The following is a 24,345-nucleotide window of genomic DNA, read 5'->3' as shown; positions in this document are numbered from 1 at the left end:
TTGCTCACCCCTCTCTCTGCAGGGAAACTGGCTCATAATTGCTCTAAACATGCTTTCAGGTTTGGGCGTATCCATGACTGAACAGGTGGAAGACAATTCATACTTCTCTGATGAGATGACAGAATTATGTATTTCTCCCACAGCAGGCACAGTAGAGCTGGCGCATGCTGAGGTCATGGCTCATGAGAACAAAAGGACTAACGGTTGAAAAACAAGCAGTGATTAGGACAGCGGCATTGATCAGCCACCGCTTGGAATCACTAAAGAAAGCCAAGTAAATGTAAATGATGGAGGAGAGGGCATAAAATAATAAAAAGGTGGTCACCAAAACAACAATGCTTCTGGTGGCTCTAGTCTCAGGGGAGGGTTTGGGGGAGAGACTGTTCCTACGGATGTGTTGGACCCTCTGCTTGTGCCTGTAGAGGACAAAAACCATGGAGCTGCTGGCCAAGGTCATGAGTCCCAAACACAAACTGTCGTGGAAAGATGTCACCGTGGCGTACACTGAGCTTGCGATCTTGGCGCTATGCCACCAAGCAGGACAATATCTGAAATCTCTTTTCTTTGTAATATTTTTGTTGCTCCATTGACCAGTCACAAAAATAGGAAAAAACATACTTCCCACCATATGGAGCACCCAGCACAGGGTACAGGAGAGGACAACGTACTTGGGAGATTTCACTTTAAGCTCTGCCCACCTGGAGTTCCCGGGGTGGATGGTGACAGCCTGGCAGATACTCAGGAGGCAGGTGGAACAAATGGACATGCCTCTGGCTACTCTGTGAACATAGAGAAGGAGGTGGCACTCATGGTAAGTGGCGGAATGTTTCAGTCCTAAAGCTGCCATGGTCTCTGGGACTCCTCTCGAGAGAATGACCAGGCAGTTGGCTGCAGTCAGGTGCCCGATAATCCAATCTGTGGCTCTCAGCTTGCATCCCCTGAAGTAAAGGGACGTGCAATGATACAAGAGCGAGAAGTTCCCCAGGATTCCGACGACTGTCTGGAATAGCAAGATCATTCCTATATTCAAGTCCACCGAAGCCATTCCGTCATTTTCCAGAACTCAATATTCAAATTCACAGGCAGGGGGTTCTGCATGAAGACATAAGTTTGGGGCATGAGTTTTATGACATGAAAAAGACATGAGTTTCACAGGAAATAAAATCTCCACCTACCTTTCCTTCTCCCTGAGGCTTAATATTTAAAATATATTCTCTTTCGATACAGAGATTTCCCAGTTCAGGTGTTTCTTTTTATAGCGCTTACAGTGTGTGGGTAACTGTCGTAGCTCTACCAATTCTAACTTATTTAATATTCACAAGCCTATGAGTAAGGAAGTACTATAACTCTCATTTTATGGGCGAGGAGAATTTAACCATGGGCACTGAAATGATTCCTCTAAATAGCAGGAGGATTGGGATTTGAACCTGGGAAGCCTAGCTGCAATGACCTTAGTGTGTACTACTCTATTCTGCTATGCCAGGTGCCTAGTTATGGGTGCAAGCACACACACACACACACACACACACACACACACTTCTCACATTTTAAATTTATTTTACTATATAAACTTGGTTTGCTAGTTTCCCATTTTTAAGTATTTCTTTCATAACCAATATAACCAAGGAGTGAGGATTCAAAGGCCTTAATAAATCATAGGTGTACTGAATAATTTTATGAGCCAATTTGATTTATTTAATGTAGACAAATATTAGGATGGCAGCAGAAAAAGTAATTTCATTTTTTTCCTGAACCCCAAATACAATGGCACCCATAACAGAAATTATTGCCCCAAACTACAGCTAAAATATGGGACATGAAACATATATAGTGACAAAGTATATCAGGGCAGGAAATAAATTAATCCTATAAAGATCACATCACTATTTGTGTATTATTCTAGAATAAACAAACTGAAACTTGAACAGATACTTGATTTGGAAAAGCTATTACAATATAAGACAAACATGCAAAATGGCATTTAAAAAGATATTTTATTTATTTATTTGACAGAGAGAGATCACAAGTAGGCAGAGAGGCAGGCAGAGTGAGAGGGGAGAAGCAGGCTTGCCGCTGAGCAGAGACCGATGTGGGGCTTGATCCCAGGACCTGGGATCATGACCTGAGCTGAAGGCAGAGGCTTTAATCCACTGAGCCACCCAGGCGCCCTGCAAAATGGCATTTGAAGACTTGGAACTTTGAGCATTTAATAACTGAAAAGCAAGAGAGGTGAATGGTGAGCTGGTAATAATATTGAAATGATTTTTTAAAAGATTTACTTACTTATTTGAGAGAGAGGAAGAAACAATGTGAGCAAGGGGAGGAGCAGAAGGAAAGGGGGACAAGCAGACTCCCCTCTGAGTAGGAGCCTGTCGCAGGGCTGGATCCCAGGACCCTGAGACCACAACCTGAGCCAAAATCAGGAGTTGGATGCTCAACCGACTGAGCCACCCAGGTGCCCATGAAATGATTTTAAACCAGAGAAAAACTACCTTTTTTTTCCTGATGAGATTATATTTTTAAATTAACTTATCATTTTAAAATTAAAATATAAAAATAAAGTCCTTAATCTTTTGCTCTTTGAACTCCTCTACTATGAAGTTAACTTTTTCTTAAGGAACCTTTCGTAATTTCAGGAAACAAAATTGTCTCACAGATCACTAGATCACCAATATTTTCAGTAGAGACACGTTTACTGTCTCCATTCAGCTTGTCACACTCAAGTTATAGTACAATAAATTTCAGTAATTCCCATTCAGTCACACTTTTCCTGCTGTGAATCAGGTAATTTAACTCTTCCCATCATATTCATTATTACATGCACAGGCCTTTACAGAAATCACAGTATTGCCCCTGAAAATGTCCCTGTGACTCTCACACACTGTACTGAATAGCAGACTAATTCTGAAATTATAATCTTGTAGCATCTTAAAAATCAGACTCTGAAAGCACTTGGATCAAATACCACAAACGCCTTTAAATGACGATTTTGTTAAATTACATTAGCAGCAGTCAGGCATGGATTTAGCAGGCTCTCTCAATGTCAGGACTGTTGGCTCAGACATGCGCACTTACCCAGGTTCCTGCTGCATCTCCTGAGTGTCGAAACTCTGCTCTTGGACTAAACTAGGAGATACTCACAAACTCTTTCCCACTCCCTGGACTGTGAGTCGGGTGTAAAGCAGTGGCCGAAGCATGTATGGACGGCAGGCAGCCAGAGCCTGAGATATGGGCTAGAATGTTCACCTCCCCAAAGACATGCAATCATCATGTCACCTATAGGGACAGGGACAGATAACGCTTGGGGAGCTGAGAACAGTTCTGAAAAACTTTAATTACCAGCATCTATTAGAAGTTTCTAATGGGCATATCCAAAGGGACCGTCGGATGTTTGGGAGAGACTCTTCCATTATTCCTGGAAACAGACAGGTCTCACGTGGAAGGAGGAAATGCTCAGGTCTGAGCCACAAAAGCCCAGCAGAAAAGTGCACGTGCCTCATTGGAATCTGTGCTTCCCTGAGAATTTCTTTTATCCCAGTCTAATTCTTTGTTAATCCTCAGATCCCTGAGTACCGCCATCGTTTAACTTAGGGGCAGAAATAAAGAATCATACAAAGGACCCAAGAAGGATTTGCTATTTTTAAGGTTTCTAATTAGTGCGATAATTTTTTTAAATTTTCAATAAATGCAAAAGAAAGAATATGATGTCAATGATTGAGATTTTAAAATATTTGCCCTTAACTTTCTCCAAGTTAAAACAAACTAGCCAGAAAGCCCATACAAAATGGACACTTTCGGGTGCCTGGGTGGCTCAGTGGTTAAACGTCTGCCTTCGGCTCAGGTCCTGATCTCAGGGTCCTGGGATCGAGCCCCACATGGGCCTCTCTGCTCAGTGGGGAGCCTGCTTCCCCCCCCCCCTGCCTGCCTCTCTGCCTACTTATAATCTCTCTCTGTCAAATAAATAAATAAAATCTTTAAAAAAATAGCCACACAAAAACTCTAGAAAAGAAACAAAATGAGCATGGCTAGCCTTATGAGATATGTTTATTTATGAACAGACTATTAGATCAATGAAGTGAAAAATTCAGAACTATGCCAAAGTGCAAAAGAAAAGTTAGTAACCAGCAAAAACTACAGTGGGAAGAACATCATTAACGCGTGGCATCTGGGAAATGGGAATTCCTATCGAAACGACAATAAATGAGGGGCACTTGGCGGGCTCAGTCAGAAGAGCGTGCAACTCTTGATCTCCAGGTCATTAGTTTAAGACCCACGCTGGAGGCAGAGATTACTTAAAAAAGTAAAATCTTTTTTAAAAATGACAATAAATGGTCATATTCTTTACATCCTATAGCAAGGTAAAGGTCAAGCTAAAGAGAAGTCAATACGGTAAAAAAAAAATAAAGCATGGTTGAATTCCTTCCTAAGACCTGCTTCTGGGAAGCACCTGACTATAAACCAATGTCTGGCTCATTGTCCTTAATGGAATCGCTCCCTGACAGCTTTGGGCTTGAAAAATGTCCTTGCTGAGTTTTGATGTAAACTTGTTTTGTATGTTCAGAACGGCCAGTGGTGTATCCATCGGCACTATCTGCTTCTTGAGTGGGTTCCAGAGCATCACAACTGGCCCCAGGAACTCCAAGGTAAGAGCTTAAATTAAAATCTCCCCGGTGCCTCTCTAACAAACAGCTGCTTGATCCTGAATATACCAGCAAATGCCACTTTTCCTCCTCTTGTGACTACAAATAAACAGGGAAAAACATCACAAAGAAACATGACTGGGGATTGCAATTAAGATCACACAGTCACCACTTGCTGCACTTTCAATCCTCCCTCATGTGGTGGGTTTGGGATTCGGGATCTGGGCAGCATCTCCATAGTTTTCAAGCTCTTAAGATATAAGCGGTGGGTCCAGCACATTCATAGGAACAACATGTCCCCCCAGAATTTCCCCTGACATGAGGGCTCCCCCAAGCATCCTTGTCTTGGTAAGCACGTTTCTATCTTTAAATGCTCTCTCTTCCACTTTTTCATCTTATTTAGCTCTTTCTGAAAATCCCAGTTGGTGGCTGCTGAACCCACCCGTTATGATCACTTCATGTTTTTCAACAGTCAGCCCTTTTGTTCTTGGAGCCATGACCTTACTGTGTCCAGGATCTTCTCTGCATGCTGCAAAAGGAACACACAACTCCCTATAACGTACAATAGCCAAAAACTATTATAAATAGTTTAAACAACGTGTGGTCATTTGAGCACCAACTCCAACTCCTTGCAGAGATGTAAGCAGTGAGTGAGCAGTCATCTAACAAGGCGTGAGCCGCAGATCCAGCCCACAGCACCCTCAGAATTCCACCGGAAACGGAAGAGGAACTAGTAACTTGCCTACTTCATGTTCAGTTATTAAGTGTATACAATGGTACTGAAAATGTGAAAACGGAATTTTATTATTTGCTTGTATTGTTCACATAAGAACAGACATCTTTATCAGACGTCTCTGGAAATACTTCTAAACCAGTATTTCGCCAGTACTCCTTACCTGCACTTGAGAGAAAGCATTTAGAAACAGAAAAAAAAAAAAAAAATCGGTTAAAATACCTACTCTTCGAGCTAAAAATACTCTTCCAAAATCACTGAATAGAGATTCTAGAAAACTGAAATTGCAACGATACTTGGTAACTAATGCTGTAAGCAAAATACAGGAGGCCATCCGGCAGCTCTCAAACGCGTTGGAATTTATAATTTATTTTAAGGGGTGTGAATTCCAATATCAAATTTAAAGAGAGAGAAATTAATTTACATGCATACAGGCAGGAATTTTGGTTCTTTTAAAGGCCTCCGCTCCCGCAGCCCAAGGTCTGGCGCGAAGCCCCGGAAGCGCAGCCCAGCGACCACGGAGCACGAGTGACAGCCCCGTGAGAAAGAGCCCCGCGGGAAGTCAGTACAAAGCGGCACGTTCCCACAGAGCAGTCCTGCACTTCTCATTCCAGCTCCCACCACCCACACTGAGCACTCGGCTTTTCCTCAATCAAGTTAGGAGTTGTTACTGTCGGCTCGGTCGCCCCACGAGGAGCCCCGGGTCCCCGCGCTGCTCGGTCGCCCTCGCAGGAGGCGCGTCTCCACCACTCGCCAGAGTCTGCACGCGCACCGCACTCAACCTGTCGGACACCGCTGCTTCCGGCCAAAGTCGCCCACCCCGCTCTAACGTTGCACCCAGCCGGGCGGCTAAACACACTGGCGGAATTCGGAGGAATCCCAGAGCAGGACCGGAAAACGCCGGGAGGGAGGGACAGACAGACAGACGCGAAAACCGCGGGACTCCGCGCGCTCAGGCCCCGCCCCCGCGCCGCGGCGCACGCGCACGCGCGCTTTCCCGCAGACCCGGAAGCGGATCTCGCGGAGCCACGGGCGCGCTCGGTGAGTGTCGGTTTTTCGGGTTCATGCCGCCGGTGCGCTCCTCAGGCCCCGCCTCCACACCCAGTTTCGGGGGTCGCCTGGTAAGGTTAAAATCCCTGAACCCCCTTCGTCCCTCTCGCTGGGAGCTCGTCCCTATCGCCTGTCGCGGCGTCGCCGTAAGACGTTCCGAGCCCTGTCGCTCGGTGCGGGACCCGGTAGTGTGCCCTCGGTTCCGTTATCGCTCTGAGGCGGGTACGGGCCCCAGCCTTGCCTCCTTCGGATCTTGTTAGACACCGATGGCCCTGCCGGTCGCTTTCCTTCTCAGAACCTTCCCCGGACTCCCCGCTCTGCCCCAACCCCCACCCGCGCCGGTACTGTGGTCCCTCGGGAAGTGGATGCAGGCCCTTACGCTCCGCTCCAGGGAGGGCGGAGAGGCAACCGAAGATGGCGGGGAGGAGGCAGGAATCTGCGGAGTTAGGGGCCACCAGAAAGTTTGGGGAGAAAGAGCGGCAGGGATTGAAACAGGTTGCGTCAGAGCGGGGTCGAAGTGTTGGAATAGCGAGGGAGGGAAGCCGAAGGATGCGCAAACAGAGAGGGAAATGCAGATGGACAAAAAGAGAGAAGAGAAACGAGGACAGAGACATACACAGAGAACACAGCACATAGTGGTCTCGGACAAAGCACGGGACCCAGACCCAGGTGAGTGTTGAAATGACTGGATGTGGGATATTGAGTTGTGAAGTACGGATTTGTGGCTCTGGAGTGAAAATTTGTTGAATTGTTTCAGTTAGGCAGAAGAGAATGAGAGTTGTGAAATCGGGTGTTGAAGGCATCTGCACTTTCTAATTGCCTATAAGAGGATTCCATTTGCAGCCCCCGTTAATCTAGAGTGCAGAGGCCTAGCTCAGGCAGTTCCAGGCCATCCTCTTCCCTTCCAGGAAATGGGGGAAGACTTTCTGTAAGCACGTGGTGCTTTTCAAAATGGCCATTATTGACAGAAAGTTTCTCTTTCCCCCTTTTCCTGTGGCTCATGTCATTCTTTTCTAAATTTGATGTATCTTCACATTTGTTTTAACTTTAATCTCAGAATCCACTGCTTATCTTTTTAGTTTCTAAGTTATTTTCCTTAATTTTTTGTTCAGATTTTGAGTTACATGATTTTCTACTTTACTGTGTAGTGTAATGTTGTTTGAAGTCTGGTAAATACCTTAAGCTGTTTCATTATGTATCCCTTAAGGATGTTGAGAATCTTTTAAAACTCAACATCTAATTTAGCTAGTTAGTTTCATATTCAGCAGTTCCCTTCCTGTAAGTGATTTCATGAAATTACTGAACTCTGAGCAGAAGTTTCCGACTAAATGGATGTGCCCCTCAAGTTCCCTTTGTCTTTTCTGTGCCGATGTTGGGAGTATGGGCTGGACGGATGTGGAACTTTATTCCAGCAGAGCCCATCTGTTTATGATGCAGAGGTTTGCTCAGAGCTCATCTCCACAGGTGACCCTTCTTCATGTTTTTCAGAACTAGTAACTATTTTTAATTTCAAATACTTTTATTATATTTTTTTCTGGAAAAGTGGAAGTAAATTAACTTGGGTTTGATTAAACCCATTAAAGAGAATCTGACCTGGTTCAGGAACATGAAAGGTCATCTGCAATTAGGACAAGTCCTTTCTACTTAAACCTGTCCGGGCTACCATTTCAGAATTTACTTACACCCAGGTCTGCTAACTGCTCCGTGGTTCAGACCTCTTAAGGGCAACGTGGTAAAAGTGTTCCCCCTCTGAGACTCAGTGCACCCGTCTGTGAAATGGAGATGATAGACCAGGAATTCTGAATCTGAGCTAATAAGATCCCTGAAATGATTTTCAGAACTGGGTGTGTGTGTGGGGGTCCCTGGAGGTTTCTGAGAGAGCGTGCCCAGTTATAGTTAAAGTTTAAAATGTGACCTAGTTCTCCAGAAATAATGAACACCACTAAGAAAGAGGCAGGAGCATAGTCCAGAGACAGAGGCATGCGCCTCTCAGCTCCTACCCCTTTCTGTTTCATAACTATCTTAAATTTGATTGTGTCATCTCTTGATATTAAACCCTCTTATAGCTTCCATCACTATCAGGACAAAAATCTAAACTCTTAGTATCGCTACCAGGGAGGAGCTCTGGAGCTGGGGTGGTCTTTAAGATTGGGAGTTGGTGCAGCTTGATGGAATGCACAGGCTTCTGTATCCTGCATCAACCACTCATTGGATGCAGCTGCCTAGGGAGGAGCCAAGAACTTGAATGAGGCAGTTCCTTTGGCCAAGTGCCAAGGGGACAAAGGACAGTGCAGTTGCAGTAGAATGTGTGGGTTTCAGCAGAAGGGGAGGACTTTCTGAAGACATACGTGAAATAAGGCACTTGTTGCCCTCCGTATGGGAGTTATCATCTCTGCCTCCCTCCTGTTGCAGTGAGCAGCAAAGGACTGTCCTTCCTCCACATGAAGGTTCTCCCAGTATGTATATTACAGCAGAGGAAGGGGTTATTTTGTTTCTGTGCATTAAACAACATACTTTTTGTCACACAGAATAACCTTATCTGAAAAAGAAGCCCAGAAGAGAGAAAAAAGTAGGAATGTCTCTTTCCCAGGTAAAAGTCATACATTTTTAGTTGTTTTTTCTCCTGCCTAAAATGTTTACTCTCACTTTGTCCCAGTTTTCTCTTATCTCCATGAAGATTCCATCTCACTGTGACCCCGTGATATGGAACTTGGGAAGAGGCTCCTTTTAGGTGGTCAGCCTGGGAAGGATTTTCTGTGCAGGCATGGACTGGAGAAAGAGAGTAGGCTTTGTGGTGTCAGTGAGGTTGGACATTAAAGATTCCTCAGAGACCCCTTCTGGATGCCCTTTCAGCTCATAGAAATCAAGACTAAAGAGATTACATATGTAAGTGATGTATTAATGTGCACAAATACCTGAGAAACTCTGGAAAAGGAGACTGATGGGGGATATTTGCTTTTTCTAATTTTATAAATGTCATCGGACGTTAAACAAGAAAATCAGTGTATTTCTGACTCCAAAATACTAATACTTTGAAAGAGAATGGGAAGTTCAAAGTAGGAAATAAGGAACAGAGAGAGTGTCTTTTAAATTAACATAATTAATTTTAAAATGTAGAATCAACCCATTTGTCTAACAGTGAATGTTCTTTAAATTATTCATTGCACACCCATCTCATAAAGACCATAAGGTCTTTATGGAACACTCAAGGTCTTTGCAACTCTCACACAGCAGATCTTTTAGGAAAAAATATTTACGGTTTAGTGAAGACATAAGAGCAGAACCTTCTGTCATTAGAGAGTCTGGGGCTAAATTTTTATTTTACTAATTTTTTTTTAAGATTTTTATTTATTTATTTGAAAGACAGAGATCACAAGTAGGCAGAGTCAGGCAGAGAGAGAAGAGGAAGCAGGCTCCTCGCTGAGCAGAGAGCCTGATGCGGGGCTTGATCCCAGGACCCTGAGATCATGACCCGAGCTGAAGGCAGAGGTTTTAACCCACTGAGCCACCCAGGTGCCCCCTTTCTTTACTAATTATTGTTAAATGTTGTTTTTTTGTTTGTCTGTTTTTTTTTAAGATTTTTACTTATTTATTTATTTGACAGACGGAGATCACAAGTAGGCAGAGAGGCAGGCAGAGAGAGAGGAAGGGAAGCAGGCTCCCTGCTGAGCAGAGAGCCCGATGCGGGGCTCAATCCCAGGACCTTGGGTTCATGACCTGAGCCGAAGGCAGGGGCTTTAACCCACTGAGCCACCCAGGTGCCCCAGTAATGGAGTTTAGAAACTAAGAAGTAAACTATCTCCTTCCCATCATACCATCCATCATCACTGATTGTCTTCATTAGGAACCAGTATTCTCTTTATTTATTTATTTATTTTTAAGATTTTATTTATTTATTTGACAGAGATCACAAGTAGGCAGAGAGGCAGGCAGAGAGACAGGAGGAAGCAGGCTCCCTGCTGAACAGAGAGCCTGATGTGAGGCTTGATCCCAGGACCCTGGGATCATGACCTGAGCTGAAGGCAGAGGCTTTAACCCATTGAGCCACCCAGGCGCCCAGTATTCTCTTTAGTAACTATTATAAAAACCTTATAAAAATGCATTCATATACTATAATTTATATACTACAATGATTTGAGAAAATATTCTTCAGTAAATGTTTAATTATAATATTTTATTTTGCAAATTTAAATATTTACATACCCTATGTCTGGAGTTGTTTTCATGTTAGTAAATAGATAACTGCTTTTTTAGAGCCTCATCAGACCATCCTCTAAATGAAGATACATCAATCCTTTATGATATCTTACTGTTACAATGAATGCCTGCTTCTGAGCAGGCTGACTTGACTACAGGTAATCTAAGGGTATCTCCTGATTGTATGTCTTAAGTATGATTATCAGGTTAACCTGGTAATGATGGTGTTCCTGAAGAGGCCAGACATTCCACTTACTAAGTAAGGATTTTAAGTCAACTGTCTTAAACTAACTGAGCTAAAGGAAGCCATGGAAGAGAACTAAGAAGTAGGACAACAATGTTTCAACAAATAGAAAATATTAATAAAAGGACAGAAATTATGGTAAAGGGATAGAATACAAATTCTGGAGCTAAAAAGTACAATCACCAAAACTGAAAATTCACTAGAGGGTTCAATACCAGACTGACAAGAAGAATAAAGAATCGCTGAACTTGGGCGCCTGAGTGGCTCAGTTAAGCGTCTGCCAGGATCCTGAGATCAGGCCCCACATCAGGCTCCCCACTCTGTGGGAAGCCTGCTTCTCCCTCTCCTACTCCCCCTGCTTGTGTTTCCTCTCTCACTGTGTCTCTTCCTGTCAAATAAATAAAATCTTCAAAAAATAAAAATAAATTTTAAAAAAGAACATAAAGGGAGACTGTATAGGAGCAGTTGTCATATGCTATTAAAGCTAAGTTAATATCAACGAAATTCAAATATTCTATATGTAACTGCAATCCCCAGGGTAACCATTCAGAAGATAACTTAAAACTATGCAGAAAAATAACAAAAGCAATCAAAATGGTGTGCACATGGGGTGCTTGGGTGGCTCAGTCGTTAGGCATCTGCTTTTGGCTCAGGTCATCTCGGGGTCCTGGGATCGAGCCCTGCATCGGGCTCCCTTCTTGGTGGGAGGCCTGCTCCTCCTCCTCCTACTCCCCCTGCTTGTGTTCCTTCTCTCACTGTCTCTCTCTTGTCTTTGTCAAATAAACAAAGTCTTTAAAAAAAAAAAAAGGTATGTATGCACAGACACAATGTAAATTGATTAAACTCTTCAATAAAAGACAAAGGAGTTAATTTTTAAAAAATAATTTCACTCTAGGGGCACCTGCACTCAGTGGGATAAAGCCTCTGCCTTCAGCTCAGCTCATGATCCCAGAGTCGGGATCAAGCCCCACGTTGGGCTCTCTGCTCAGTGGGGAGTCTGCTTCCCTTCCCCTCTCTCTGCCTGCCTCTCTGCCTACTTGTGATCTCTCTCTGTCAAATAAATAAAATCTTTTGAAAAAATAATAATTTCACTCTATATCTACAAAAGGCTCACTTTAGATACACAAATAGATGGAAAGTGAAAGGATAGAAAAGATACTCCATGCAAATAGTGATGAAAGCTAGGGGGTAGCAATACAAATAGATCAAATAGACAAAGTTGTTTAATTGTTACCAGAGAAGTTGAAGAACATTACATTTTGAAGAAGGGTCAGTCCATAAAGAAGATAAAATAACTGTGAACGATATGTACATAACAACAAAGCCTTTGCTTTTTTGAAGCAAAAATTGAGCAAAATAGTTGGAGACCTCAATACTCCTCTTGTAATAATGGCTAGAACAATCAAACATAATATCAGTAAGGAAATAAAGGATTGACCAACTAGACTTAGAAGACGTCTACAGAACACTCCAACAAAAACAATGCACTAAAAAATTAGGAATAGAAGGGAACTTGCTCATTCTGAAAAAAAGGTATTACTAAATACTAAAATTCCACAGCTAACATTATACTCGTTGGTGAAAGGCTGAAAACTTACACCCTAATACCAAGAACAAATAAGGGTGCCCCATTTTGTCACCACATTTTAACATTGTACTGAAGTTCTACCCAGAGAAAAGAGAGGGGAAAAATGTGTCAGAATTGGAAAAGAATTCAACCTACGTCTATTCACAGAATACATGATCTTACATTTAGAAATAAAGAATCCTCAAAGGAAGAGATAATAAATTCATTGAAGTTACAGAACACAATATCAACACTCACAATTCAGTTGTATTTGTGTATACTTGCAATCAGCAAATTGAAAGTAAGTAAACAGTACTATTTACAAGAGCATCAAAACGAATGGGAATAAGTTTAACCAAGGAAATGGAAGATTTAAACACAACAAAAACTACAAAGATGCAGTTAAAAATTAAAACCTAGGGGCACCTGGGTGGCTCAGTGGTTAAAGCCTCTGCCTTCGGCTCAGGTCATGATCCCAGGGTCCTGGGATCGAGCCTCACATCGGGCTCTCTGCTGGGCAGGGAGCCTGCCTCCTCCTCCTCTCTCTCTCTCTCTGCCTGCCTCTCTGCCTACTTGTGATCTGTCTGTCAAATAAATAAAAATCTTAAAAAAAAAAAAAAGATTTAAAACCTAAATAAATGTCAAGCTAGCCTGTGTTTGTGGATTGGAAGACATTAAAATGGCAGTGCTCCCCAAAGTTAGATAAAGAGTAATGCAATACCCAGCAAAATCTCAACAGCCTTTTTTAAAAGCACAAATCTGAAACCTGATTCTAAAACTCAGTCGATTTGGTAAGGACCCCAAATAACCAAAATTAACATGAGAAAGAACAAAGTTGGAAGACCTAGAATTCCCAACATCAAACCATACTACAAATCTTTTTTTTTTAACAAGTCTTCTTTTTTTTTTTTTTTTTTTAAGTTTTTATTTATTTGATAGAGAGCGAGATCACAAGTGGGCAGAGAGGCAGGCGGGCGGCCGGGGTTGGGTGGGGAGGAGCAGACTCCCTGCTAAACAGAGAGCACGATGTGGGGCTCGATCCCAGGACCCTGAGATCATGACCTGAGCTAAAGGCAGAGGCTTAACCTACTGAGCCACCCAGGCGCCCCCATACTACAAATCTTGAGTAATCAAAAGTGTAACTCCAGCAGAGGCTAGAAATACGGATCAAAGTGACAGAACTGAGCATCCGCAAATAAACCCATACATCTGTAGTCATTTCCTTTTTTACAGGGGTGCCAAAAACACTCAGTGGGAAAAGAATATTAAGTGGTGCTGGCACAGCTGGATATCCATGTGAGAAAGAATAAAGTGAAACTACCTTATACCATATAAATAATTTAGAATTAATCAAAGACTCTGTAAGAGCTAAAACTTTAAAACTTCTGGATGAAAACAGAGGTAAAGCTTCATGACCTTGGTGTTGGCAGTGGATCTAATACATGATACCAAAAACAAAAGAGAGAAAGATAAATTGGTCATCATCAAAATTAATGTTTGTGCATTAAAGGACATTATCACATATGTGAAACATAACCTACCAGATGAGAGGAAATAATTTGCAAATCATGTATCTCATAAGGGTCTAGAACCTAGGATATACGAAGAACTTCTACAACTCAACAACCCAAATAAAAAGAATCCAATTTAAGAAATGGTCAGAGGACTTTAACAGACACTTCTCCATAGCAGATAAACAGCTGAAACAGGCCACTGAAGAGAGGTTCAGTGAAATCAGTCATTAGTGAAATCCAGTCAAAACCGCAATGAGATACCATTTCACACCCACTAGGATGAGTACAGTAACACAAAATGTTGGTAAAAATGTGGAGAAATTAGAATCATGACACATTCTGTTAAAATGTAGAAGTTGCTGTTGGAAACAGCATGGCAGATTCTTGAAAAATTAAACCATGCGACCCAGGAATTCTGTTCCTAGGTATATAACCAAAAGAACCGAAAACAGGTATCCAGACACCTACTTGTACTTGAAAGTTCACAGCAACATTATTAACATTAGCCAAAGGTGATGATCAAAGGCCCATCAGTAGACAGTGAATACAGTCTAGTCCTATGATGGAATAGTATTCAGCTATAAAAAAGCGATGTACTGGTATGTACAACATCATGCACGAACCTGAACATTATTCCAAGTGAAAGGAGCCAGATGCAGAAAAGTCACACTTTATACCATTCCATTTACAAATACGAAAATCCCAAACTAGGTAAATCCATAGAGACAAAGCATTAATGGTTGCCAGCAACTGGAGAAGAAAGGGCCAATAGGAAGCACCTGCTTAATGGGTAAAGGGTTTCCGTTGGGAAAAATAAAAATATTTTTTATCTCGACTGAGGTGATGTTTGTTCAACACTATGAATATACTAAATGCCACCAAATGGTACTTTAAAACGGCTAATTTTATGTTGTTTCATTTAAGAAAATCAGAGAACTATAACTTGCTTAGAATCATCTTACACAGATAGGTCGGAATACTCACCCCAGTCATGTCACCTTTACACATCTCTGCTGCTTTTACTTTGTGTCAGAATCAGAACACTCTGCCTGTCCGCTTGGTGAGATGTGTTTTCATTTCAGGGACACCTGACCTTCAGGGATGTGGCCATTGAATTCTCTCAGGAGGAGTGGGAGTGCCTGGACCCTGCCCAGAGGGCCTTGTACAGGGACGTGATGGTGGAGAACTACCGGAACCTAGTCTCCCTGGGTGAGGAAAGTTTCCCTCCAGAATTTGATAGTTCATTTTGTATGTCTTTGCATTTTTTTTTGAGAGGCCCTGACTTGACTGTATGAGTTTCAATCCCTGTTCTTAAGGGAGTGACGGAAGCGCTTTTGATAGAGAATGGAAAGGCTTCGTAATGTCAAGTGGACTCTCTTGTCCCTTCTCTTCAGAAGTTTCGCGTTGGTGCTTCATTTGGCAATTGCAGAACATCAGTTGTCAGAAAACCTTATGGTGAATTTTTTAAAAATACCTGATTCTGTGGTCTTACCCTCGTGCTTTTGACTCAGTAGTTCTTGGAAGAGAGCTAGGTAACTGCACATGTAAAATAACCCCGAAGCATTCAGGAGGAGGCAGTCCGTTGACTAGTTTTTTAAATACTTTCTACACCCACGTCTAATGAATACCCTCTGTTCTCCACTGAATGAAGAGCCAGGAATATGTTCTGGAAGTGCAAAGCATCTCAGGTTCTTTTTCTTTATAATTTGAAGTCTCTTGAGCTGAATATATCCATTTTGGATCAAGGGGAAGAGCCGTAGACTGTGGAAAGTGAAGAGCAAACGGGAAATGCAGACATGTGGGAATGTATTAGGATGGGAACACATGTAAGAGCTCAGATGGGTGGAGTAAGCTGCTCCGTTAAATACTGTCTGGGGAAAATCTATGGGAAAATAAAAGTTTCTTATAAACTTTCAAAGGAAATCCTCTGCACTCCCATTGTCATGACCTGTAACACTCTGCCCTGGCCCCTCTGACCATACTGGTGCCATTGTTTGAGAGGGACCAAGATGGCTGTCCCTGAGGAGTCTTTGCCCTTGATTTCTCTTGGTTCTCAATCCATACAGATCAGAGCTGAGGACTCCGTAGTGCTGACCCTAAGGCCTACTCAATTTCCATTAACATTTTTATATCCTTGGGAGAACATCTCAGCAAACAGAATGGCTGCCTTTCCTTTGTATCTGGGGCTCCATGAGACTTCATGGCGCTGTGTCAAGCCCTCTCTGCCTGTTCAGGCCCCTCACCTATTTCTTAGTTCTCATTTTGTTCTCATTCATGTTTATAAAGAAGTGCTTCTTGAAGCCACCAGGTAGAATGTCAGCATGTCCCAGGACACCGAGATGGAAGGTATCAGGAGATCCTGAGTGATCTGGGCCTCTAGTTTGTCCTAGCTTTTGTGCAGTTTAACAGTGCTTCCCGAGGGTGGTGACAGTGTAGATCAGACATAATACGATCATCTCCTTTGAGCCAGCAATAAGAGAGTCATCTCACCCTCCCTCTTGGCCCCTGCAAACATGGATCTCTTTACTGTCTTCATAGTTTTGCCTTTCCCAGAATGTCATAAAGTTGGAATCAAACGGGATATATAGCCTTTTCAGATTGTCATGCATTTACGTTTCCTCCATGTCTTTTCCTGGCTTGACAGCTCCTTTCTTTTTAGTGCTGAATAGTATTTCCGTTGTCTGAATGGGCCACAGGTTATTTCTCCATTCGTCTACTGAGAGGCACCTTGGTGGCTTTCAGGTTTGGGCGATTACAGATAAAGCTGCTATGAACATTCATATGTAGGGGTTTTTGGTGTGTTGTTTGGCTTTTATAGCCCTTTTTGGTTTTTGTAGAACTTCATTCCTTTTTGTCGCCACGTAATATTCCATGCATGAATCCCACATCTTGTTTATCCATCCATGCGTTTGCTGGCCATTTGCATCATTTCTGCCTTATGGCTGTTACAAGTAATGCTGCTGTAAACAGTTTTGCACAAGTTTTTATGGAGACATACAGTTCTCATTTCTCTTCAGCATATAGCTAAGAGTGGAACTGCTGGGCCATACAGTAGTTTTCTTTAATCTTTTGGAGAGCCACCAGACTATTTTCCAAAGCAGCTGCCCCATTTTACATTCCCACCAGGGATGTATGAACATTCCAGGTACTCTACATCCTTACCAACACTTGTAATCTGTTTCCTTGATTATAGCCATCCTAGGGATGTGGAGTTGTATCTTACTCTGGTTTTGATTTGCATTTCCCTAATGACTAATGGTGTTAGACATCTTTTTGTGTGCTTATTGGCCGTCTTTCTATGGTTTTTGAAATGTCTGTTTAGATTCTTTGTCCATTTTAAAATTGGATTGTCTTTTTGTTGTTGAGTCTAAAGAGTTCTTTATATATTCTAGATGCAAGTACCTTATCAGATATATGATTGGCAAATATTTTCTCCCATTCTGGGGGTTCTCTTTTGACTTTGTTGAAGGCTGAGTTTTAAAGGCTAAAGGAGAGGATAATCTTTATTGAGGTTTTGTTTGTAAACTAGTGTTTACAATAACAATCTGAAAATGGATTTTCATAACTGGGAGGACTTGAGGTTATATGCTGAAAATTTCTCAAATCTTAACTTGCCAGGATAAAAGGCACTTAGGCACATTTGGGAGCGCTTTTGTTTCAACTTAGGTCATTTCCACTGTAGCCTCTGAGAGCGGTGTTCACACAATATGCATGTGGGTCGCTTCACCCACAGTGCTCCCCTTGCCCCCACCCCCCGCCACTGCTGCTCTTTACTGGTCACATTTTTCCTGTTTCATCATTCTCTTCCTGTTTACAAAAGTAAATTTCAACATATAGGATTATATTACCTATTCTGATCGAGACAGAAATGTTTCACTACTGACAATGTTGGTCTAGAGGACACAGAGTCACTTCATTCTACAAGGAAGCCACCTCCCATTAACCCTCTGAGAAGATTATGGTGTCTTAGTTGATCCTTTTCCTAGTATTGTCTGTCTAATAAAGTACAGCTAAAATCTCTCTCTTTCCCAGGCCATCCTGGCTTTTTAGGGTCCCTGGCCCCTTTGCATTCATTAGGTGGAAGTCACGATGTGGATAATTCCAAAAAGTGAAAATCTAAAATTAGATGTAGTTTAAATACAGCATAGCTTACTGAGATTTCTAGTTAGCCTTTCTGTAGGAAAAACCTGTATCATTGCTTAAATGTTTACTGCATTCCTGGTATATGGAAAGCACCATATTGATTATCTATTTGTTTTTCGTTTAAAAACTCAAAAAAAAAAAAGTGCGGCAGCAGTTTGTTTTGCTTTGTTTTTGTTTTTTTGTTTTTTTTTTTTAAAGAGAGTGAACGAGCATGTGTGTACTGGTGAGAGTGGTGGTGGAGGGAGGGAAGGGAAGAGAATCTTAAGCAGACTCTACACCTGGCACAGGCCTGACAGGGGGCTTGATCTCACGACCCTAAGGTCATGACCTAAATTGAAACCAAGAGTCAGACACAACATACCGAACCACTCAGGCACCCCAGCAGCAGGTCTTTTCTTTTTTTTTTTTTTTTTTTTAAGATTTTATTTATTTATTTGACAGAGGGAGATCACAAGTAGGCATAGAGGCAGGCAGAGAGAGAGGAGGAAGCAGGCTTCCCACTGAGCAGAGAGCCTGATGTGGGGCTCGATCCCAGGACCCTGAGATCATGACCTGAGCCGGAGGCAGAGGGTTTAACCCACTGAGCCACCAGGCACTCCAATTTTTAATTTTTGTTTTTAAGTGTTTGCTACACCCACCGTGGGGCTCTAACTCAACAATCCTAAGATAAAGAGTCGCATGCTCTGCCAGCTGAGCCAGCCAGGCGCTCATCTTTTTTCTTTTTTTCTCCTAAACCTTTTGATCCCCTTCACCCATTTCTGCTACTATCCTGTCACCCTCCTGCCTCTGGCCACTGTCAGTATACTCTGTATCTCAAAGGGTTGTTGTTGGTTAAGAGTCCACATATAAGACAGATCATAGAAGATATTGGTCTTTTTGGCTGACTTACTCCACTTAGCGTAATGTCCTCAAGGTCCATCCATGTTATCACAAGTGGCAAGATTCTCTTCTTTTTTTTAGACTGGATAACACTGTATTTACCCATTCACCCATCAGTGGACACTTAGATTATTTCCATATCACAGATATTGTGAACAGCGCTGCAGCGAACATCGGAATGCATGTATCTTTTTGAATTCGTGTTTTGTTTTCTTCAGATAAATAAGAGGAATTGGTGGATCATACAGTAATTCTATTTTTCATTTTTTTAGGAACAACTGTACTGTTTTCCATACTGGTTACACCAATTTAGACTCCCACTAACAGTGCACAAATTCTCCATCCCCTCACCAACACTGGTTATTTCTTGTCTTTTTGATACCTGCCATTCTGAGGAGCTTAACGTGGTATCTCACTGTGGCTCTGATTTGCATTTCCCTGATGATGATTAATCTTGAGCTGCTTCTCTTGGTCCTGTTGGCCATCTGGATGTATTTGTTGGAAAATATCTATTCAGATCTTTTGCTCATTTTTAAAATTGGGTTATTTGGGGGCTTTTTTTGCTGTTATTTTGGGTTATTAGCCCCTAATAAGATACATGGCTTGCTAATATTTTCTCCCATTCAGTAGGTTATCTTTTCATTTTGTTGATGGTTTCCTTGCCTGTGCAGAAATTTTCCGGTTTGATGCAAGTTCCACTTATTTTTGCTTTTGTTGATTTTTGTATCAAGAGTGAAAAAAAATTATTGCCCAGATTTGTGTCAAGAAGCTTATTACCCTCTATCTTTTCTTCCAGGAGTTTTATGGATTCAGGTGTTAGGTTCAAGTCTTTAATCTCTTTTGGGTTAGTTTTTGTGTATGGTATCAGATAGTGGCCCAGCTCCATTCTTTTGCATGTGGCGGTCCAGTTTTCCCAATACTGTTTATTGAAGAGACTGTCCTTTCCCTGTTGTATATTCACGTCTCCTTTGTCGTAAATTAATTGACCACGTGTGGGGTTTATTTCTGGGTTCTTCTGTTGATCTCTGTGTCTGTTTTTATGCTAATACCATATTGTTTTCATTACCACAGCTTTGTAATGAAGGAGTGTGAAATCAGGGAACATGATGCCTCTAACTTCGTTCTTCTTTCTCAAGATGCATTCACTGTTTGGGATCTTTTGTGGTTCCATACAGATTGTAGGATTTTTCTATTTTGTGTCCCAGGTTTTTACGTGGACATAAATTTTCAACTAAGCTGTGTAAATACCAAGGAGTTTGACTGCTGGATCCTATTTAAGAGTATATATAATTCTGTGAGAAATTACAGGCTGTCTTCCAGAGGGGATACCATTTTGCATTCCCTCCAGCAGTGACCTAGAGTTCCTGTTCCACATCCTCAGTGGTATATTAGGTGTTACAGTGTTCTGGATTTTGGCCATTCGTAACTGTGTAGTGGTATCTCAGTTTTTTTGTTTTTTGTTTTTTAAGATTTTATTTATTTGACAGAGAGAGAGATCATAAGTAGGCAGAGAGCCAGGCCCCTGCCAAGCAGAGAGCCTGATGCAGGGCTCGATCCCAGGACCTTGGAATCGTGACCTGAGCCAAAGGCAGAGGCTTTCACCCACTGAGCCACTCAGGCGCCCCATGTATCTCATTATTTTAACATACATTTTCCTTAGTTAAATATATGACATTCTTTAAACAGAATTTTTTATATCTTGTGAACATACTTTTAAGTTACTGCTTTAGTCCCAGAAATACCATTCAATTGACTTACCTTAGCTTTTTGTATAAGATACATTATTTTTTCACTATATATACGTAGTTCTCTGAAAATAACTTTAAATTTTATTTTCATTACTTTTTTTTGCTACAAATTATTTATTCTAATATTCTTGTTTAGATTCATCATGTACATCCTTGTATATTAATAATATTTAAATATCTAATTTTACTTAAGGAAATGAAGTTTTTTTTACATTCCATGGTTTCCTTATTACTACTGCTTCTGATGTTTGTGTTTCCCAGAAAATTTCTTAAGCTCCTGAAATTACGTATTTCAGTTAACCCACCTGGTCCTTGTTGACACACATCCCGTTGCTGTCCTATTTTCCTGTTAAATTGACTACTTACGTTGCTAACCACAACCGTGCACATAGACCTCTGTCATGGACCACAGTGACACTGCCAAAAATGGTTTCTCTGTTTAAATACTGCTGTTCACACTGTCCTTCTAAAGGACATATTACCACAGATGTGCAAGCACAAGCACTACTCCCACTTCTGGTACTCCTTGTGCTTCACTCTTGGTTTTCTGAACCCAAATCCTGGCCTTGGCTCAGACTTTTCATTGATCTAAACAACTGTACCGGTATCTCCTGGTATATTAATTATGAGGCCAGAGCACCTCAGTTTCCACAGGACCCACCCCTCCCCATGGCATTACCTACGTAAGGAAAGAGCCCTATTCATACACAGCACAGCCTGCTCACTACAGCAGCGTGATCTGGTGCTTAATAATAATGTGTGGGAATATGATGAAAGAAAAAAGATACTTTAAGAAATCTGTATTACAGTTAAACAACTGATAAATCTAGCAGGTTAAGTAACCAGTTACACAAAATAATAGTCTCTGGAATTCTAAAGAATTCTTTCCCAAGAACTAAAAGAAAGAATTTACATTCCATAAGGAATACACAGTAGGAGAAATGAAAGATACATTGAGAATCACTGAATTATGAAATACCGGGTTCAGATAAACACACTTTTATAAAGATTAAGAATTAGGGAAGACAGAAATCTGTTATGATCTCATGTACAGTTACAGAATAGCCAGTATATAGATCAGCTCCCTAATCATGAAGTATCAAGTACCCAGGTATATCGCCAAAAAATATGTATAGTATATAATAGTATGTTTAGAAAATTTATCTTAAGATCAGAAAATATTAATATGGAAAAATTTATAAAAAGAAACTTAAAACCATTATATATTACAATAGTATTTGTATATTATGATAGTGCTTGAAGACTGTGCTTGAGAAACTTCCTTTATTCATGATAAGTACTTTTTAATGTAATTATGTAATTCAGCATACAATAATTACCCTCCAACTCTCTTTGATAGGAAGCCTTTCTGCTGGATTTGCAATCAAGAAATTACCACCAAAAGAGGACATTAATAAAGGAGAATCATACCACTTAGTGATATTGGAGGGAAATGAAAGCCAAGGCATCAAGGATTTTGATCTCAAGGAAGTCTGGGAAAATATGCATGAGTTTGAGAGTCAGTGGAGATACGATGCAAGAAATTACAAAGAAGTGCCTTTGACACATAACAAAAATCTCTCTCATAGAAAAGATCAACAGCTTAATAAATCCCCAATTACTTTTCCTCCAAAGCAGAGTACTTCTGTAGGAAATCATACATACCAATATCTCATGCATGGTGAGCCATTTGTAAGGCATTTGTTAAAACTGGAAAATAACATAAGTGTTGCTGGAAACTGGTACACAGACTGTTTGGAAAACAGAACTGGGTTATGTTTACACACACACCTGGCTGAACTGCAGAGATTTCAGACTGAGGAAAAAATGTATGAACGTAATCAAGTTGAGAAATCTTTCAACAATGGTTCCTCTGTTCCACCACTTCAAAGAACTCCTTCTAGTATCAAAAACATTTGGAATAAATATAGGAAGATTTTAAAATATCCTTTGTTACCTGCACAATATAGAAGAGCATACACTAGGGGAAAATCTTACAAATGTAATGACTGTGGGAAGGCTTTTAGCAAAAGCTCAAACCTCATGAGTCATGAGAGAATTCACTCAGGACAGAGACCTTACAAATGTAATGAATGTGGCAAAGCCTTTACAGAGCGCTCACATCTTACTCAACATAAGAAAATCCATACTGGAGAGAAACCTTACAAATGTAAGGAGTGTGGCAAAGCCTTTAACCAATGTTCAAACCTCACTAGGCATCAGAGAATCCATACAGGAGAGAAACCATATAAATGTGACATATGTGGCAAGGTCTGTAGTCAAAATTCAAACCTTGCAAATCATCAGAGAATGCATACTGGAGAGAAACCTTACAAATGTAATGAGTGTGGTAAGGCTTTTATCCAACGGTCACACCTTTGGAGTCATGAGAGAATTCATACTGGTGAGAAACCTTACAAATGTAATGAATGCAGCAAAGCCTTTGCTGAACGTTCAAGCCTTACTCAACATAAGAAAATCCATACTGGAGAGAAACCTTACAAATGTAAGGAGTGTGGCAAAGCTTTTAAGCAGTGCTCACACCTCATTAGACATCAGAATACACATCCTGGAGAGAAACCACACAAATGTGATGTTTGTGGCAAAGCTTTTATCCAAAGTTCTAGCCTTCTAGAACATCAGAGAATTCATACAGGAGAAAAACCTTATAAATGTAGTAAATGTGATAAGGCTTTTATCAGACGGTCACACCTATGGGGCCATGAGAGAACTCATACTGGAGAGAAACCTTACACATGTATTGAGTGTGGCAAAGCCTTTGCTGAGCGTTCAAATCTTACTCAACATAGAAAAATCCATACTGGAGAGAAACCTTACAAATGTAATGTGTGTGGCAAAGCTTTTACCCAATTTGCAAACCTTACCAGGCATCAGAAAATACACACTGGAGAGAAACCACACAAATGTGATGTGTGTGACAAGGCTTTTATCCAAAGTTCAAGCCTTATGGAACATCAGAGAATTCATACAGGAGAAAAACCTTATAAATGTAACAAATGTGATAAGGCTTTTATTAAACGTTCTCATCTTTGGGGTCATGAGAGAACTCATACTGGAGAGAAACCTTATAAGTGTAATGAGTGTGGCAAAGCCTTCACAGAGCGTTCACATCTTACTCAGCATAAGAAAATCCATACCGGAGAGAAACCTTATAAATGTAGTGAGTGTGGCAAAGCTTTTACCCAGTTTGCAAAACTTACTAGGCATCAGAAAATACATAGTGAAAAGAAACATTATAAATCTAGTATGTGTGGCAGTGGTTTTACTCAAAACTCAAGCTTTGGGGATCATCAAAGAACTCACAATAGAAGGAAACCTTACAAATAAAATGATTAAGCAAGTGTTCAAGCCTTATTCAACATCAGAGATTCCATATCATGGAGAGGAACCATATGAAACTAATGTATGTGGCAAAACTTTTAACCAGGGGCTTACACCTCACTTGACATCATAATATAAATCTCTAAAAGAAAGCACACAAATGTATGGCAAGGCTTATCCAAAGTTTCTACCTTGTGGAATATAACTGTTATAGACAGAAACCTTACAAATATAATGAGTGTGATCAGCTTTATAAAAAATGTACAGCTTTGGGGGGGCACATAAAAT

At 41.1% G+C, this 24,345-nt stretch overlaps 2 protein-coding genes across 2 annotated transcripts; one reads left to right on the top strand and one right to left on the bottom strand.

Annotated features, from left to right (window-relative positions):
- Positions 1-124: 124 nt before the first annotated feature.
- Positions 125-1,045, bottom strand: LOC116580052 (vomeronasal type-1 receptor 2). The gene has a single exon (XM_032326085.1). The coding sequence runs from the start codon at positions 1,043-1,045 to the stop codon at positions 125-127; it is 921 nt and encodes a 306-aa protein (XP_032181976.1).
- Positions 1,046-9,020: 7,975 nt separating this feature from the next.
- On the top strand, positions 9,021-24,159 carry ZNF677 (zinc finger protein 677). The gene is made up of 3 exons (XM_032324124.1): positions 9,021-9,309; positions 15,028-15,154; positions 22,076-24,159. The coding sequence occupies exons 1-3, from the start codon at positions 9,265-9,267 to the stop codon at positions 24,061-24,063; spliced, it is 2,160 nt and encodes a 719-aa protein (XP_032180015.1). The 5' UTR covers positions 9,021-9,264; the 3' UTR covers positions 24,064-24,159.
- The last annotated feature ends 186 nt before the right edge of the window (positions 24,160-24,345 follow it).

Source organism: Mustela erminea, chromosome 19 (assembly GCF_009829155.1).
Source record: "Mustela erminea isolate mMusErm1 chromosome 19, mMusErm1.Pri, whole genome shotgun sequence".
Classification (NCBI taxonomy): Eukaryota; Metazoa; Chordata; class Mammalia; order Carnivora; family Mustelidae; genus Mustela; species Mustela erminea.
This window is presented reverse-complemented; position numbering and strand designations above follow the sequence as displayed.